This window comes from Lolium perenne, chromosome 5 (genome assembly GCF_019359855.2).
Source record: "Lolium perenne isolate Kyuss_39 chromosome 5, Kyuss_2.0, whole genome shotgun sequence".
In the NCBI taxonomy this organism is placed as follows: Eukaryota; Viridiplantae; Streptophyta; class Magnoliopsida; order Poales; family Poaceae; genus Lolium; species Lolium perenne.
Window position 1 is genome coordinate 144,994,378 of NC_067248.2, and position 18,618 is coordinate 145,012,995.

Genomic DNA, 18,618 nt, shown 5'->3' on the forward strand with positions numbered 1-18,618 from the left:
CAATGCCGGAGTTAACAAGCTCCACAATAATGCTCATGTTTAAGTAACCTTATAGTGTAAGATAGATCAAAGGACTAAACCGAGTACTAGCATAGCATGCACAATGTCACCTTCATGCATATGTAGGAGGAATAGATCACATCAATATTATCATAGCAATAGTTAACTTCGCAATCTACAAGAGATCATGATCATAGCATAAACCAAGTACTAACACGGTGCACACACTGTCACCTTTACACACGTGCAGGAGGAATAGAACTACTTTAATAACTTTGCTAGAGTAGCACATAGATAGTAGTGATACAAAACTCATATGAATCTCAATCATGTAAAGCAGCTCATGAGATCATTGTATTGAGGTACATGGGAGAGAGATGAACCACATAGCTACAGCGAAGCCCTCAGCCTCAGGGGTGAATTACTCCCTCCTCATCATGGGGGCAGCGATGGCGGTGAAGATGGCGGTGAAGACGGCGGTGGAGATGGCTCCGGGGGCAATTCCCCGTCCGGCAGGGTGCCGGAACAGAGAGTTCTGTCCCCCGAATTGGAGTTTCGCGATGGCGGCGGCGCCCCTGGAGTCTTTCTGGAGTTTCGTCAATTGGTGTCGAGGTTTTAGGTCACGATGACTTAAATAGGCGAAGAGTCGGAGTCGGAGGGGGCCTGGGCTGACCAGACCATAGGGGGGCGCCCCCCCCTGGCCGCGCCGGGGTGTGGTCTGGTGGCCCTATCCCCCTTCTCTGGCCCTTCTCGTGTGTTCTGGATGGTTCCGGGAAAAATAGGAACCTGGGCGTTGATTTCGTCCGATTCCGAGAATATTTCGTTACTAGGATTTCTGAAACCAAAAACAGCAGAAAACAGAATCGGCCTCTCGGCATCTCGTCAATAGGTTAGTTCCGGAAAACGCATAAAAATGATATAAAGTGTGAACAAAACATGTTGGTATTGTCATAAAACAAGCATGGAACATCGGAAATTATAGATACGTTGGAGACGTATCAGGTCCCATGAGTCAGCAGCTTACTCAACGTTTCCAAGGCGGCAAGGGATCAAAAGAAAAAGGAAATAGCCAAAAATCAGAGGGTGAAAAAAAACCCAAGAAAATAAACTTTTATAGCACATAGAGGATGACATGCGGGTCCCATGAGCCAGCAGGTTCCTCAATGTTTCAAACGTGGCATGAGATCGAAAGAAAAATGCAAGTGACCAAATATCAGGAGCCAAAAATAATTCAAGAAAAGAAACTTGAGTGTACATAGAGGATGACATGCGGGTCCCATTTAGCAGCAGCGGTATCACCGTTTGAGAGGCTGCACGGGATCGAAAGAAAAAGACAAGTGACCAAATATCAGGAGCCAAAAAGAATCCAAGAAAAGAAATTTTATTGTACATAGAGGATGACATGCGGGTCCCATGAGCCTGCAGGGTCCTCAACGTGGCATGAGATCGAAAGAAAAATGCAAGTGACCAAATATCAGGAGCCAAAAATAATTCAAGAAAAGAAACTTGATTGTACATAGAGGATGACATGCGGGTCCCATTTAGCAGCAGCGGTATCAACGTTTGAGAGGCTGCACGGGATCGAAAGAAAAAGGCAAGTGACCAAATATGAGGTTCCAAAAAAATCCTAGAAAAGAAAGTTCTATAGTACATAGAGGATGACATGCGGGTCTCATTTAGCAGCAGCGGTCTCACCGTTTGAGAGGCGGCAGGGGATCGAAAGAAAAAGGTAAGTGACCAAATATGAGGTGCCAAAAAAAATCCAAGAAAAGAAAGTTTTATAGTACATAGAGGATGACATGCGGGTCCCATTTAGCAGCAGCGGTATCACCGTTTGAGAGGCGGCAGGGGATCGAAAGAAAAAGGCAAGTGACCAAATTTGAGGTGCCAAAAAAAACTCCAAGAAAAGAAAGTTGATTGCTCATAGAGGATGACATGCGGGTCCCAATTAGCAGCAGCGGTGTCAACGTTTCCAAGGCGGCAAGGGATCAAAAGAAAAAGGAAGTAGCCAAAAATCAGGGGGTCAAAAAAAATCCAAGAATAGAAAGAATTTTGGTTCATAGAGGATGACATGCGGGACCCATGATCCTGCATCGTAAACGGCTCGATCGGAGGGCGTTGAGCGAGATGGCGCGATCGAGAAAAAAAACAATGCCAGAGAGGCTGCCATCTGGGCCCTACATCCCTCGGCGGTGCGGATTTGCGTTGACTCTGCCGGCGAACCCGAGAATTCGAGATGCACCACGTCCCGGGCCACCATACGCAACGTTTTGGCCGTTTTCGTCGGGCTAGGTGGCCTCAAAAACGAGAAAAAGAACGTTTTGACATGCACAACGGACAGACCCAAAATCGTCGGCCATGGTACACCAGCAACCACGGCGCGACTTCAACTTCGTCGGCCATGGCAACTTTTCTTGTAGTGATAATGATCCACAAATTTCAATAAATACAATTATAAAAATGAGTATTTTTCAAAATCATCAAATGAGCATGACACTATTTGTCTTAATCACTGGTGACAAGCCTCCAATCGAAAGCAAAATATGTCACGTCTACTAAAAAGAGGAGGAAAATCGAAAACTCACACTCTACTCACTCACTCTGTCACTCAAGTCAGTCTCATCTACCCATCCGCCGATCCTGTGCACCCCTCACTATCTCACCGCCGGCGATCCCCAATTCCCCACCCGCCAGGCACATGGCTCCCTCTCTCGACGGACGCGTCAGGCCACCCCTCCTCTTCATCCCCACTCCCGTCCCGATGCGAGGCCAATCTTCGCCAGGCCTCCTCGTCGAACCCGATATCACCTACTCAGGCTGGGCATGCTAGGCGCCGGGGGAGGAGGAGACCCGGGCCACGTCTACACTGGATCGACGGCCGCGATAACTGCTCGTTGGAGAGCTCCGGCCTCCTCCTCCCACGGTACAAGCCGATGAGCCTTAACAACCGCAGCGAGGACGCTCTGCTCCTGCAGGCTGGCCGTGTCGCGAGCCTTCTGGGCATCATATTTTGCATCTTAATCCGATTGGCCTTGCTGGGTTCTCGTCCTTGCCTGCGCCATGGACCACGGTGGGGAGGAAGAAGAGAAAGACCAAGTCCAAGAGGGAGAGGCCCGGCGCCTCCTCCCGCTGAGAGGAGGGCTCCAGGGGTAGGGACAGGTTCCAGTGGCGGGGCTACCATGATATGATTTGCTCCTTGTAAGGGAACTATCTGCTCCTATCTATCTCTTCTATAAAGTCGTTGTTGGTCCATGACATTGAGTCGGCGATGATGTTCTACAGGTAGCTCAGTTTATTGGATTGGTAAATTTGGGATTGAGCCGTTTACTCTAGTATACTTCTCATGTTTGCTTTCACAGTACCAATTCTGGATCATGTATTATTCTCATAATATAATATAATTTGGGGTTAGCTAATTCCGTAATATTAATTTGTCTCAAGCTACCTTTTATCCTCTCTTTATCTGCAAAGATTCTGTCTGATCTGTTCACTCTTGCTACTAATTTTCCACCGTGAATATCCTGGTGCAAATTTACTGGTTGAATGTTCTACTGTTCTACTGCTATGCTAAGATTGATGATATTTGATTTGTGCTTTGATGCTGTCCGTTGTGATCGTGCATGTATGTTCTTAGGTTGTGTTTAGCTAATTTGGTAAATGTAATGCGTATGAATTCATATTGTTTCAATATTGATCGTGTAAACATATAAGAACTGACTGGTAATTGCATCTATAATGACAGCAAAATAATGAAAAATCCTGATTGTGAACAAATATGTACTTGTTGTCCGTTCTATATTTGTCTATTAGGTTTATTAGGATATTGACTGATACAATTTTATGAACTATACACATATATGATTTCTGCTAACCAATTATTTTTCTTCATAATCCTTCTGTCACAATGTACAAGTAAACATGCCACTGTTATATGCAGATACAGATACCAGATCAAGTTTTAAGCCTGGAAACACATCAAATTATAAAGGCATTATTGCCACAGGATCCGGAGGAATTTGACTGAGAAAACAAAGTTAGCAAATGCCCTCTATCTCCCTCTCTGGGTAAGTCAAGCTGGCCATGTGTTACTTTTTAGTGTATAGTAAGTTTGCACGTTCCATACGATGCCTGAATTAGATGGTTGTATAACAATGTGTTACTTGATAATACAATGCCCGAAAATGCTAGTAGAGAATTGTTCTGTTTTTTTATTTCATACAAGGCAAGTATATCATTAGTCATGAGAGATACATGCCATGCAATAATAAAGTGGTTTTAATTGTCACGCTAAGGAGCTGCCATGTGACATTTCTGTCTCAATTGGAGTCAACCTTACTATACACTTAGTAATTATGTAGACCTAGGATGTACAATGTTCCTATCGCCATGAAGCTCAACAACTTGCCTGAATCTTGGCACCAGAGTTGCTGCACCTCCAGGGCCGTCGGGAAACACCTGGATAACCTTTTGAAGTTGTGTGTGCCACGGACCATATTCAAGCGTATTATTTACCATCACATGGAAATTCAGAATTACGGGTCATATTCATGTGTCATATTCATGTAATGGTTTAACATCAAACACACATAAAGGATGAGTGGCTAATGAATAAGAATCTACAATCCTTTTAGAAAGAGAAACAAAAAAAGACAGTACTGCCAGATGGTCCAACAGTTGAAGATGCAACATGCCTGAACAAGAAAATCATGAGTTTTTCTGCAGTTACGGACTACATGGAAGATCAGGCTGGTGGAGGAGGTCGATGGCGGAGCTCGACAACAAATGACGTATATAAATCATTAAACCAAATTCAACGCAGCAGTTAAAGATTACTATTATATGCTGCTGAACAAACAAATGAATAGATCTCCACGAATCCACAGCCAAAAATATTAAAATTGCATTCAAAAGGTTGTACTGAATAAACTCTTCGATACATTCCCCCGAAAGGAAAATAACCTGATACATACCTGTTTCATACATCAGTGGCACACAGTTTTCCTTGTTCTACATTGATCACCCGACAACTATGCCTAAATTGTTTCCTCGAGCAGCCTGAAATCGTGAAGCACAAAAAGGAATATCATTACTAAACAACAGTATAAGATCCTCAAACATATTCGCATGAACAAAATCGCGAGACATTATCACCAGCAGAATACAAATTCAATTTCTTCTTCACGGAGAAGTGAGAAAATCAATTTCAAGCAAATAATTGATTAGTGAAGAATTAAGGAAATGATTAACCCCACCCCTAGAGAGATTAAAATTGTGTTAGCTGCTGGTGTTGGCTATTTAATCCAGACACTTAGTGAGCCTAGCAATGTTTCGTACAGAAGGGACAATTAATCTAAAACACGTAGAGGAGCTAGGAGAGTAGGGAGACAAAGCAGGCTAATATAAACATGAACATGATTCACAAGAGACCGCCGATGCCATAATTTCTCTGTTCTTAATACAATTACAATCAGGAAGCTATTGGCTTACACTAATTTCTGCAAGTCACCTTCAATTCTGGTGTTGTATATGGTTTAATAAATACTGTTGGGTTTGGCTTTTCAGCCTCAAACGACATGGAGAGGATATGGTTTAAAAAATATTGTTGGGTTTGGCTCTTCAGCCTCAAACTTTAAGAAAAACTCAGCAGGTCAAACTTGGATATAGAGGCCAATAGCTACAGATTCAATGTTCAAAATAATAAGCTTAGCTAAACCAGCTCATCTGAAACAGAAACTCACCTCAGAAGATAGGACTGCGTCAAACCATTGATCATTTCAGGGACTATAAAAGTGGCTGAAGGCGGGTGTCAAAACTGGAGACAACAACTATTCTTACATCAGCCCATCTGAATGCTTCAAAAATATTTTTAACATCTGTGTCAATGGACCGCCATGCCTAGAAAACATGAACACTAAGCTCTAACATAAATAAGTTGGTTTCAAAGTGTTTTGATTCCAGAGTTTATCTCACCTTTTCAGCTGTACAGTACTGATAAAGTTCATCAAGGTATTTATCGTGTAAACATAGAAGAACTGACTTATAATTGCATCTAAAATGACAGCAAAATAATGTAAATTCCAGATTGTGAACAAATATGTATTGGTTGTCCGTTCTATCGATTTTTCTGTTAGGTTTATTAGGATATTGACTGATACAATTTTATGAACTATACAAGCCTAGTTTTCGTGTGCTACTTGGGCTAAAAAACAGGCAACCAATCAGCCATAGCTGAAATCTCGAGACTGTGGCACAATTAGTTCAAATTCTTTCAGAAGCGAATGCTTTGGAATATTCCATTCTTGTAGCAGCCACCGCTTCGGATCCTGCTCCTCTGCAATTTCTGGCCCCATATTCAGGCCGTGCCATGGGGGAATATTTCCGCAAGCACAGAAAACTCTCCACAAGAGACCAAACAACAGTCCTTTTATGGCCCGTGGCCCGTCTGCGACACGCAGATCGCCCCTTCCCACTGGCGCAGTGATGCATGAAATCGGCCCAGGTTACCAAACGCGCCCCTAGTATCCTTACTTGGGAGGAACTTCTTAGTTATATAGGATTTGTTCTCTTGGCTCTACAAATATTTCTGTACAGGGCCCCCATTTTGTTGGTTTTCACTGGCCCCTGACATGTCTGGTTCGGCCCTGCCCTGATCCTCGATTCCAACGAAACGCAACAATCATCTCTCACGTGTTCTTCCACTGACTTGTCTTCCTATGCTTCCAACAGTCATAGTCGATTCTCTGTGTGATACTAACTACAGTAGTGCTCAGTGTCCAGATCTCACAAGGTACGGTGTTGGGGCAAGTCGTGAAGGAGAAGGGGGCAGACCTAGAGCTATGGGTGGCATACAGGCATAGCATCCGTGCCCGTGCGGCCTTGCCGTCCGCACTCAGAGCAACGAACATGATAAGGTACATGAACAATTCAGAAACATTTTGGCCTAAATTTCTCATAAAAAGCATGGATGACTTAATGAGTAAACTTTAGAAAAAATACTGTATATAAATGTTAGTTTCTCATTATTTTTTCTTGCAACCCATTGCACATGTCATGTGACACTTGTTTGCAGAGTTTTAGTGAGATTTTCTCTCCAGTAGCTAGCTAGAGGGGTGGGACGTGGTTTTCGAGAAACAGAATAAAATGAAATTAGAATCATTCGCAGCTAGCGTTCAATGTTCTCTCATTGCATCAAAATCATCGAAACTAGGATGGTTCCGTCGAACTTTGCTTTAAAATGAGGTGAACTTCCCAGTATAAGCTAAAAAAAAAGGTGATCTGGTACACTGCTATTTGAGAGAAAGCTACTGGGCTAACTCCCAGGCTACATCGATGATTACATGAGAAACCCTACTTAATTATAGATACCGCTAACTTATAAAGACGAAAATTCTAGGCAACTCCTAGGAACTCTTTGATTGGATTTTGGAGTTGAGCCATGACGGCCTCCCAGCCAGCATGTGTGGGGTGGGCATCATCCCAGAAGAAGTACTGGCGGGGGTCCTCGCACAGGGAATAGAGGGGGTTGGAGTTCTTATCCTGCTGTCCACAGTAGCCCTTGTGGTCGGCGCTCTCGCAGCACGGTTTTCTGATGTGCTTGAACTGCTTGCCTTGAGCTGCAAAATTAACATAGTACCATAGAGCAAACAATTAAAATCCCAATCAATATGTTGTGACGAACTGACGATTCAGTCTCATGCTAGTAATATATAAGATGCTAGCTCGCGCATACCCAGGTCTTGGTTGCCGTGACCGATGATGTGATCGAAGGCGGAGCTCAGGTCGACTATGAGGACACCTTTCTTGTTCCCCAGCTTATGTTCCAGGAAGTAGTTGTGCTTGGAGGCGGCCTCGTTAGCCCATTCATCGCACGCTTTGTAGTTATGTTTCCTGCAGAAGGATGGCGTGCAGCCAAGAAGGTGCAGATTGTTCACCAAGATCTTCTTCACCCCAAGGTTTTGCAGCCGCTCCACGTTGGTGGCGATCTCAGTCGTTATGTTCCAGGCTAAATCGGTGACCTGAAACAACACTTTCTATGTTACATACGAGCAGATATTTATAAAAATTGATGGCTACTCCTATTCTGTACTCACCTGCCAGGTGTTCGTTATGAAGCGGAATTGCTTGTAGTCATTTCCGGAGCTGGCGAGGAGCGCGACAGAGTGGGTAACATGATTTTTCGAGATTATCCTGCTTTTGATCATGGTCTTGAAAAAGTCGACCTGCTCGCGGAGGGTGATCCAAAATGATATCCCGAACACGCCGCTGGTAGAAAAGGCGAAGTTCATACCGGTAGGGCCACAGGTTTGGCCATGCGTGTTTTGCCACGGCGGAGGGGAGAGCGGAAGCCCCATCATCTTCGCTGCAACATGTAGCCACGGTTAGTATGAACACGTACGTACACCAACAGACAAATAAGATGGAGATTATATCATCGGTACGTACCGATGAAATCGGATTGAACCAAGTAGTCTGAGAAGCGGCCGGTGGCTTTCTCTTCATCAGTCGTTGCCTGGTCATTCGAGACACCGTAGGGAAAGTACCATTGGCGAGTCGTCGCACCCAACTCAGGAGATCGTTGAAGGTTACCAGTATCGACGAACGAATCCCCGAAGGCGTACAATGTCCGAGGCGCATGTGAGTTGTGCCGAGCTGACCCCATGCGTGCACCTAGAGTTCATGCAAAACTTGGATGATGAGAATCAAGTAATCGCTATAACAAAAGAGAAACAATCTGGCGAACTCACGCACCACAAAGAACAAGGAGGAGCCCGACGCCCCAGACGGCGGAGAGAAGCGCCTGCATCTTCATGCTGCTTGCTATGGCGGCGCGAGAACAATATATAAGTCAGATGGGTTTTGCGTCTCGATCGAGGTCTGTATTTAAGGGCGCGCGGGAGCATGATCCTAACAACTAGTACCCGGTTTTTCTCGATAACGATCATATCCTATCCATGCAGTGGAGGATCCTATTCCGTCGGAGGAGTGCTCGCTAGCAAATCCCCGTTTCGCTGAAGCGATTGCTTCGTGGGCTTGGCCCATTTGCTGGTTCTCGTTCCGATTCTTTCTGTTCGCTTTCCTTTTCGTTCGATACGGATCGGTGTAGCATCAGCGCATCACGTCCTGTATTCACGTATCAACTATCAAATACGTACGTGTATACATATAGCATCCATTTTTATCAGAAAAATAATGTACGTATAATTCATTAGCTAGCGCTACCTAAGTTTAGTTTCTTCTGTTTAAAGTCACGTTTCTACATTTTGCATAATTTTTTTGAAAAAACCTTTTGTTTCTTTTTAATCTAAAATTTGCATTTATATTTTCATCTCATATACATAATTTTAATGGATTTCTTTCATTTATTTTTTTAATTTAGTTTCTTATGTTTTCTAATTTTCAATGTTTTTTCCATTTAGCTAATTATATTGTTCCTCCTGTATTCTCACGAGCTTTTTTTGTTCCACGGATCCTACAGTTTTGTTCCTCGTGGATGCCACGGATCCTACAGTTTTGTTCCTCCTGCTATCTAGAGTTGTTCCACGGATCCTACAGTTTTGTTCCTCGTGGATGCCAGAGTTGTTCTATGAACCCTACGGTTATTTTCCCTGTGGATGCCAGAGTTGTTCCATGGACCCTACAGTTTTGTTCCTCGTGGATGTTTGTTCCTCATGGATGCCAGAGTTGTTCCACGGACCTTACGTTTTGTTCCCGTGGATGCCAGAGTTGTTCCACTGATCCTACGGTTTTGTTCCTCGTGGATGCCAGAGTTGTTCCACCGACCTACGTTTTGTTCCCCGTGGATGCCAGAGTTGTTCCACGGACCCTACGGTTTTGTTCCCGGTGGATGCCATAGCTATTCCATGGACTCTATAGTTTTGTTCCTCGTGGATGCCAGATTTGTTCCTCTGATGCAATTCTTGTTCCCTGTGTTGACGAGATTTGGTCCTCGAACACAATATCATTGTTCCCCAAGTAGACGAGATTTGTTCTGCGGACGCAAAAAATTTGGTTCCCGAATAGACGAGATTTATTCCTCGAACGCAATTTCTTGTTCCGCGAGTAGAGAAGATTTGTTCCTAAAACGTAGTACACCTGATCTTGTTTCTTCTTTGTATTTTTTGATGTTTATAAATACGTTTACAACTGCTAACTATGTATAATACATTCACATGTGCTTAACACACCAACACATTGCGTGCATGTGCTAGCTAGTAGAGCCATCATAGGCCATGGCGCATGTGTTGTAGCCAGAAAAAAATGAGTATAAACTGCACGTGTATCTTTCGGCGAGAAACGAGCTAAGCTAGCTTCTTTCTGTACTCACGTCAAAGCTTACTGCTTGGAAAATTAGCTGTGCGGGGCTAGTCTTCAAGGTAACTTTCGTACTGAGTTAGTAAATGGTTGTGATGGGCCAAGAAACAGGTTCTCTCAGCCGCGGCCCAACCGGCCATCCCTTAAGCGAAATGAAACCAAGTCAAGATTTTCCTGCGCGGGACGGGGTATGCATTGGTTGTTCGTATATTTAGTCCCACATCGATTAGCCAGGGAAAAAACTACCAGCTTAAATACCCGGATCTCCGGTATTTGACATCGTCGGGTCGTTCGATCGATTTGCGGGCCGCTCGTTTCGTACTGAGTCAGTAAATGGTTGTGATGGGCCAAGAAACAGGTTCTCTCAGCCGCGGCCCAACCGGCCATCCCTTAAGCGAAAGGAAAGCAGCAGGGCGCGCGGGCGCCAGGGAGGAGCACCCCCGGCAGCTAGGTCACCTAGGGTTAGTGGCGGGAACATCTAGGCTTGTGGGCCCAGATCTGGGTCTAACAGTTTTTCGTTTTTTTAATCGGTTTTTTTCTGGTTTTCTGTCGGTTTTTGTTTTTTCCTTTTTTTGGTTTTTCGGGTTTTCCTTTTCCAATTTTGAAAATATTTTTCTAATTCGAGCAAATTTCAAATTCGGGAAAATTTCAAATGCGAGCAAATTTTAAATTCGAACAATTTTTGAATTGGAGCAATTTTTAAATTCGGGCAAATTTTGAGGATTTGGTCCGTTCTGAAATTTGCTCAGATTTTGTTTTTACCTGGTTTTGAAATTTGTTCAAATTTTTGTTTGGTTTTGAATTTTGCTCGGTTTCGAATTAGGGCAAATTTTTGTTTGATTTTATTTACTTTTATACACACGATGAGTAAACTCATTTTATAGCTTAGGGTAGTAGTTTCTTCAGGGACGAAGCAAGAGAAATATTTTGATGGGGTCATTCATATTTTCTCTCCATTTCACTGGTATCATCCTCTCTAAATACATAGTAGTTTATGCCAATTAGTGAATAATTTCTTATTGTTCCTAAGGCAGCTCCGTCCCTGAGTTCCATATCTTTTTTCCCATGACTCACTCGTGTGTACCTTAATATTCCTATTAAGGAAAATACAAGGAATCAGTGTGTGTTTTATTTCCATAGTAAAAAAATAATACAAAAAGCAACCTACGTAGCAGCATTAGAGCATCTCCAGTCGCGTCCCCCAAACGATGTCCGGACAAAGCGCCGGATTAGTCGTTTGGGGGACGTCCGGACAAAATTTTCGTTTGGAGAAGGTCCCTTTTCTAGCCACGTCCCCCAAACGCGACCTCCAAACAAAAAGTAAGTGTAAAAGTCGTGTCCGGCGTCCCCGGTAGAGACTCTATACACAGGGGATGGGCTAGGGACGCCGGACAACATTTGGAGCACGTCCGGACCGAAGCGGCCTTTGGGGCATGCGACTGGGACGTTTTTTTGGCCGGCGTCCCCCAAATCTCTTTGGAGGACGCTTTGGGGGACGCGACTGGAGATGCTCTTAGCACCCGCTACCTAGCTAGAAGAAATACAACATATAGGCCGCAGCCGCCGATCAATCGCGAGCTAACTTAGCAGGAATCACCGAATCAGCACACGCGGGTGGCAAACACAGCTAAGCTAGACGCGGGCAAAGTCATTAGCGGCATGCAGGCATGCAGCGTACAACACGCGAGCTGTTTGCCGGTTTTTTAGTCCCACCTCGCCGCGCGAGGACGAGTCGCACCAGTTTAAATAGCTCTCTGGATCCAGCTTAGTACGAACGAGCTGAACGAAAAGTCAAAAGCCCGGGAAACAACAATCACGCGAGCCAGCGAAACATATATGGGCTGCCAAAGGATAAAAGTCCAGCTGACCGATTCTTCAGCGAAGCGGTAACTAGGGGTAGCGCGGGCGCTGGCGAGGAGGACCCCCGTCGGAGGATGGCACGCCTAGCTAGCAGCCTCCAAACGCCAGGCCGTCCAACAGGCGGGCCACACGAGAACAGATACGGGCCGCTTCCACTCACGGCATCGGCCCGAAACAAACATGAAAATTAACCATTTGCATTGGGCACGGACATGCTTTTTTGATGGACAGTGCTCATAATCCTCCGGAGGCTCAGCGATCGACACGTGTCTCACAGGGCGACTAAACCACACGGAGACGTTCCGCTCTCCCAGAAAAAAAGGCCACAGAAAAGGGCACACATCATCCTCGCGTCCTCGCTCCAAGCCCTCCTCGGCGGGCGGTAGCTCGGCACCTGTCCGGCATCCAACTCCGGTGACGCCGGCGTCCAGCTCCGGCGAGGTCAGCCTCCACGCCACCGCGTAGCAAACAACTCGCCCGGTTGCAGCACATTCTCCCTCTCATGGAAGCTCGTCTCCTGAGAAGCACTACCGCCCAACTTGCAGCATCCCGGCCGACTCCGGCGAGCAGCACCGCCGTACGTGTTGGTAGCACCGTCGCGTGCTCCGTCGCAGAATCGCCGAACGCCGCCAGCAGCACCCGCGACAGCCCTTTGCAGCTCCAGCGGTAGGCGCTCGGAGAAACGGCGACGCTCCTTGCAGCTCCACCGGCGGCGGCTTGCAGCTCCGGTTGTCAGCGCTTGAAGCATCTGCGTGTTTCTTTTGCATCTCCGCCGGCGGCGGCTTGCACCTCCGGTGGTAGGCGCTCGAAGCATCGGCGAGGTTCATTTGCAGCTCCGCCGGCGGTGGCTTGCAGCTCTGATTGTAGGCGTTGGAAGCATCGGCGTGGTTCTTCTGCAGCTCCATCGCCGATGCCTTGCGGCTCCCATTTTGACCAGTTGTGGAGGTCGGCGGCGGTTCCTCGGTCAGAGGGCGACCTGGTGGAGGTCGGCGGCGGCGCCCCGGTCTATGGGCGGCGAGGGTGAAGGTCGGCGGCGGAGCCCCGGTCACAGGAGTAGAAGATAACGATGGAGAATTAGAGGAGACAAGGACATGCGGGACCCACCCACGATGTGATGTTGGAAAGAAACCTACATCACGCACGTTACCCTGCCCCTCTGTCTCAAACAGGACGGACACGTGTCGCACGCCTGATCCGGAGGTCGCTAGCGCCCCGAGCCTCCGCCTGTTTTAAAGCATTTTCCTTTTTTGATCTCTTTGTCCAATTGCCAAAAATGCCGTGCCGACACGCCAGCCAAGCTGACACGTGGCGGTGCTGCCACTTGAGACAGGAAGGTGCCGCCCTCGCCGGCGGCGGCACGTTAGGCTATCCATAGTGCTAGTATCATAAGACTGCTCATAGTGTGGGTAACATAGGTGGTAACATCGCACAACCCAAAACATTTTGGTGACATGGCATAACAATAAATGAAGAAAGAGAATGAGGTGGTAACTAGCTATGTTACCATAACATCACACACCCCAAAGCAATATGAGTCTACAACATCATTAATGAGACATTGCATGAAACCACATCTAAGTTACTACCCACTATGAAGGTAGTAACTTAGACTAGTAACATGACATATGTTACTAGTCTAAGTTACTCTCCACTATGTTGCGCTATAATTAATAAGGAGAGATATGATAGTGGTATCATAATATGCACTAGTGGAAAACGGGGCAACAGGCCCGATTTGTTTGGCCCTTCAGTCCCGGTTTGCAAACCGGGACCAACAAGGCGGGACTAAAGGGTCCCCCCTTTAGTCCCGGTTCAAAGATGCACCGTGTCCAAAGGCATCGCCACGTGGTGCGGCCAGGGCGCTCGAGGTGGAGGGCCTTTGGTCCCGGTTCGTGGTACGAACCGGACCTGGAGGTTCTCTGCCGCGGCAGAAAATTTCTATTTCTCTGCCGCGGCACGGGTTTAGGGTGGAGCAGCGTTTCTCTGCCGCGACAGAGTTTCAGCAATGCATATATCATTCAAGAAACCACAAAATATCGTCGTGAATATATAAACATCGTCAACAGTACACGTAATGCATACGTATTTACAATATAAAGTCGGATCTCTTTACTAAATCTATTTGCCTTTACGAAGTTGCTCAAGATCTACGACCTTCCGATAGTGCTCTCCAGTTGGGGCAATGACCTCGTTAAGAAAGAATCCCGCGATTTCCTCTTGAATTGCTCGTATGCGATCCTCCATTATGAGAGTGTCCCGCATGCGTATCATCTATATTTTTAAAAAGGAGATCAATATATATATGAATGGAACTCAATACAATTGATGGTAGTAATATTAATTGTGAAATATTGTTAACGTACACGAGTGTGGAGTATAGCTTCATCCGCATCCCTGGGACAGGCCATGTCACGAATGAAGTTGCAGACGTAGTATCCACATAAGTTATTCCCGGGTTCCTGCCTCATACACTTTACAAAAAAATAGTTCGATCAAACTAATAATCAAGCATCGTATTGAAATAAAATATCAAAATATCATAGAGTTTCACGGACATAGCTATATATATAGTACTACTTACAGGGTAATCTTTAAATGTAAGCTCCGGTCTCCATTTACCCGGAACAGTATTGATGAACCGTTTCCATGCCCTGCCCGAAAAAAAAAATGAGTAAATGAGTTGTTGATTAGTTGATGATATCGTCGAATTAGAACAGATGAAGATGCCAATACGAAATTGATTGAAATTACCTCAGGAGGTTGGCAGCCATGTCCGCCCATTCCGCATGTTCTTTACGTTTCGAGTCCATGACATTTACGACTCCTTTGTGAAGATCAATGATTAGGAGAATAAAGTGGAATCTGCACAAGCATAGCTCAATGATTACGAGAATAAAGTGGAAGCTGCACAAGCATAATGTATGTTATAACACTCACTTGAAGTTGTAGGGAAAGAATATATCCTCTTTGTTTCCTTGCTTCACTAAACACCTTAGCATGTTGTCCTCTGTGTCCTTGGGGTACTGTCGAACCGTAACTTCATGAACTGTGTCTGGGTCAACGAACCCCAGCTCGTGGAGCTTGCCTCTTTTGCATTCGAGGTTTTTCATTCTGCATAATTAATATATAGCGTACACAAAGAATATAGTGAGGATAATTGTTAGTGCAAATGAATGAGCTGAGCTACAGACTTAATTACATAAATAAATCACTTACAGGCAGTAGCAACTGATGACAGCTTTGTCGAGGGCGTCTTGATTGAATAACTGAAACAGTTCTTCTAACTCAAGGTTTATCTCCTCCCGCCCCCGGAAGTAATACTCATCTCTAAGATACACCGTGAGGTAGCGATCACCTCTTCGACAGGCTTTCAGGTACCATTCATGCAACCTTCGCATCTGAGTACCTAGACGCGCGAGCTCGCCAGGTTTGACGAGATAACATCCGTATCTATATTTGTTTACGACTTGAGCCATTGGATAGTAATCTTCGTACTGAACATCTGCTCCCTGACCTCTAGCCTCCCGTTCGATCATCGATGCCGTCTCTAGATCATCATAGGATGCACGACGAAGTGGGGTATGGACTGATTGTCCTGATGTCCAAGCTAGGCGACATTTTTTGCTTTTCCCGCTCTATAGGACTGTCCAAGAGGGCGGTCATGATCACTTCTCGGCTCAGCTCTCTTTATTCTCGTCTCGGAAAAGTGCTTCATTGTATGCGGTGCAATAAACGTCTTCTTCGGTGCAAGAAACGCCTTTTGCTCATCAGTCTGCTCATGTGGTAACAACTCTGGAGTCTGTGCCCTCATCGGAGTTGATGATCTCTTCGGAGCTGTAGGAGTGCCGCGGTTAGCTTCCTCTTTTGCTTAGGTGGAGGCGGCGGAGTCTCCTGACGAGGAGGAGGAGGCGGCGAAGTATTGTCACGCGGAGAAGACTGCTCATGCACAGGGGAATCATCATCGCGCATAGGAGAATCATCACGCGGAGGAGACTGCGCAGGTGGCGGAGGAGGCGGACGAGGTGGCCTGCTTGGTGGCTTCTCACCTGGAAACACAATGTTCTCCTTCTGCCATTGCACGGTGGTTCTACGGGCTTCTCCCAGTTCTTTGATTTCCCCATCTTCACCCGCAGGGTGCTCAAGCACCAACTCCTCATAATCTCTCAAGACTTCATCCACCATCACAACAGCAAAGTCATCTTGGACCGGATGGCAATGGTAAGTCCTTGTAGGTAAGAGGATGCCGACCGCCGCCTTGAAGGATAGGTTGAAAACTTTAACATGCAGCTCACAAGGACGGCTCTCAGTGAGATCATCCACGGGGGGGGGGGGGGGGGGGAGGGGGGTAGCAATGAGGCTCGACCACCTTGTCATCATCATCATTATCCACCTACTGAGTGGAAGCCACGCTGCATTTCCGGTGTTGAGATTGCAGCGGGACGATAGCATCGAGCAATGCAGGATCTACAGCCTGCCCCTGAGCCATCTGGGATGTAAGTACTTGGGTTACTATGGTTAATTGGGATTTCATGGTGCTCATAGAGTCCTCTAAGGACGCTATGCGGTCTGTTTCCCTTGCCTTTCTCCTCTCTTGGCTTTTATCAGGAAATCTCTTCCTTTCCATAGGAAAGCCATACTTCCACGGAACGGAGCCTTCTGTGCCCCGTGTTCGTCCGCCGTGTTCTTTGTTCCTAAGGGCGCGTGTCAGCTCATCGTTCTCTCTTTCGGGCTGGAACCTCCCCTCCTCCACGTCCTTATGTGCTTGTTCCAGGGCTTCAATGGGCTGCTTCAGATGAGCTTTCTTATAGATGCACTTCCCTGTTTCTGGATCCAACTTTCCCCCAATCCCGTAGAACCACTCCTTCGACCGTTTGGTCCAACCATGTGTCCCTAATCTGATCCCTTTCCTGGTCAGTTCCGCCTCAGCTGCCTGCCACTTAGGACGGTTAGCCCTGTATCCACCTGGACCCATAACTTGGTGATATTTCTTCAACGCTGAATGGATCGTAGCGAACAAGAGGGGGGGGGTGAATGGACGCTACGTCAAGTTTTAGCCTTCAATTTTTAGTGCAACAGAAGGTAAAGGTGATAGCTTCAACGATGGCGGTGTTGTTACTATGATCCTAGACAAGTGCAACAACCAAAGGAACCAAACATGATAGTAAGAGTAAGGAGCGGGCAACCGGAGGGCGCGGAGACGAGGTGAGGTTTGTTTCCCGCAGTTCCTCCCACAAAAGGGAGTACGTCTGCGTTGAGGAGGTTCTAGCCTCACACAAGAGGCTAGACGGCCACACCACGAAGGAAGGCCTCACCTTCTTCCTCGGGAGAGCTCCACGAAGGTGCTCCCCCTTCTCCACTATGGCACCGGTCGAGGCGGTGATTCCTTCACAAGGTAGGGGCGAGCTCCACACCACAACAACCTATGGGGCTAGCACAACACCAAGCTGGCCTCCGTAGGTGCACTTCTTCCAAGATTCCACAATAGGAACCCTACCACCAAGATCCACTAAGGACTACCACGAATTGGTGAAATTTCTCTCGGTAGAACGATAGATCGGGGTCTCCTCCACCACTCCTCAAAGTACGAGCAAGATTGATTGGGTAGGTAGGGAGATCCACTCGGTTTGAGCTCAGCAACAATGGAGGAGAGAGAGAGAAGAGCTAAAAACGAGTTGGGGAAGAAGAGGCCTTTATATAGGTCTCCTCAAATCCAACCGTTATGTGCAGTTTTTGCCTAAGCGGTACTACCGCTTTGGTAAGCGGTACTACCGCTCTGGATTCGAAATCCCCACAGAACTTGTCCACGTGGACACAAAGCGATACTACCGCTCGAGGTACTGCAATGGGCTCCAAACCTTACTGGATCCCAAGCGGTACCGCAGTGGTACCGAAGCGGTACTGCCGTAACTAATTACGGTACTTAAGCGGTACCGTGGGCGGTACTACCGCTCGCAAGTGGTACTACCGCTCAAGGTACCACAGAGGTACTGTAACTTGTTCTGTGAGACAAATGCGTGGGAAACCTCCAGAGCGGTACCTCAGAGCGGTACCAGTTGGGTAGCGGTACTACCGCTCCTGGTACCGGTAGTACCGCTATGGCTAAAACTGTTTTTCCTCTTTGCCTCTCCTACCATGTTACCTCGTGACACACACACAAAACCAGAAAATCTAAGAACTACGCTTCAGTCTTCCGATCATAATGTGTTCAGCGAGGGCACCGTACACTTTGCGAACCTATCAAAGACAATCTTTGTGCACGGTTAGAATAATTCGAGTGTTGTTATCAAACATACAAAACACGGGATATGGATCTTGCTCTTACAAACGCAGCATTTGCCTTATTTGTTTCCGACCTTTTCTTAAATTCTTTTGACTCCGTGCTGTACTTCACGAATTCGTCCCAGTGATTTTTTTTACCTTCTTTGTCTTTCTTGATAAGGCTGCGCA

The 18,618-nt window shown here is 46.4% G+C and overlaps 1 protein-coding gene and 1 long non-coding RNA gene across 6 annotated transcripts; one reads left to right on the forward strand and one right to left on the reverse strand.

Moving 5' to 3' along the window:
* Positions 1-2,592: 2,592 nt before the first annotated feature.
* LOC127300153 (uncharacterized) lies at positions 2,593-10,007 on the forward strand. Of its 5 annotated transcripts, none has more exons than XR_007850950.2 (4): positions 2,593-3,282; positions 3,938-4,064; positions 6,771-6,911; positions 9,476-10,007. It is a non-coding gene; the product is annotated as an uncharacterized lncRNA (long non-coding RNA). The 5 variants fall into 5 exon arrangements; XR_007850952.2 differs by lacking the exon at positions 9,476-10,007 and adding an exon at positions 7,734-8,074; XR_011745063.1 differs by lacking the exon at positions 9,476-10,007 and having other exon boundaries at positions 6,771-8,074.
* LOC127300152 (GDSL esterase/lipase At5g03600-like) lies at positions 7,270-9,089 on the reverse strand. Its single transcript, XM_051330229.2, has 5 exons — positions 8,749-9,089; positions 8,443-8,667; positions 8,091-8,359; positions 7,730-8,015; positions 7,270-7,613 (listed from the first exon to the last, which is right to left on the reverse strand). Exons 1-5 carry the CDS (start codon positions 8,807-8,809, stop codon positions 7,390-7,392), a joined length of 1,065 nt encoding a protein of 354 aa, XP_051186189.1. The 5' UTR covers positions 8,810-9,089; the 3' UTR covers positions 7,270-7,389.
* Positions 10,008-18,618: the final 8,611 nt, after the last annotated feature.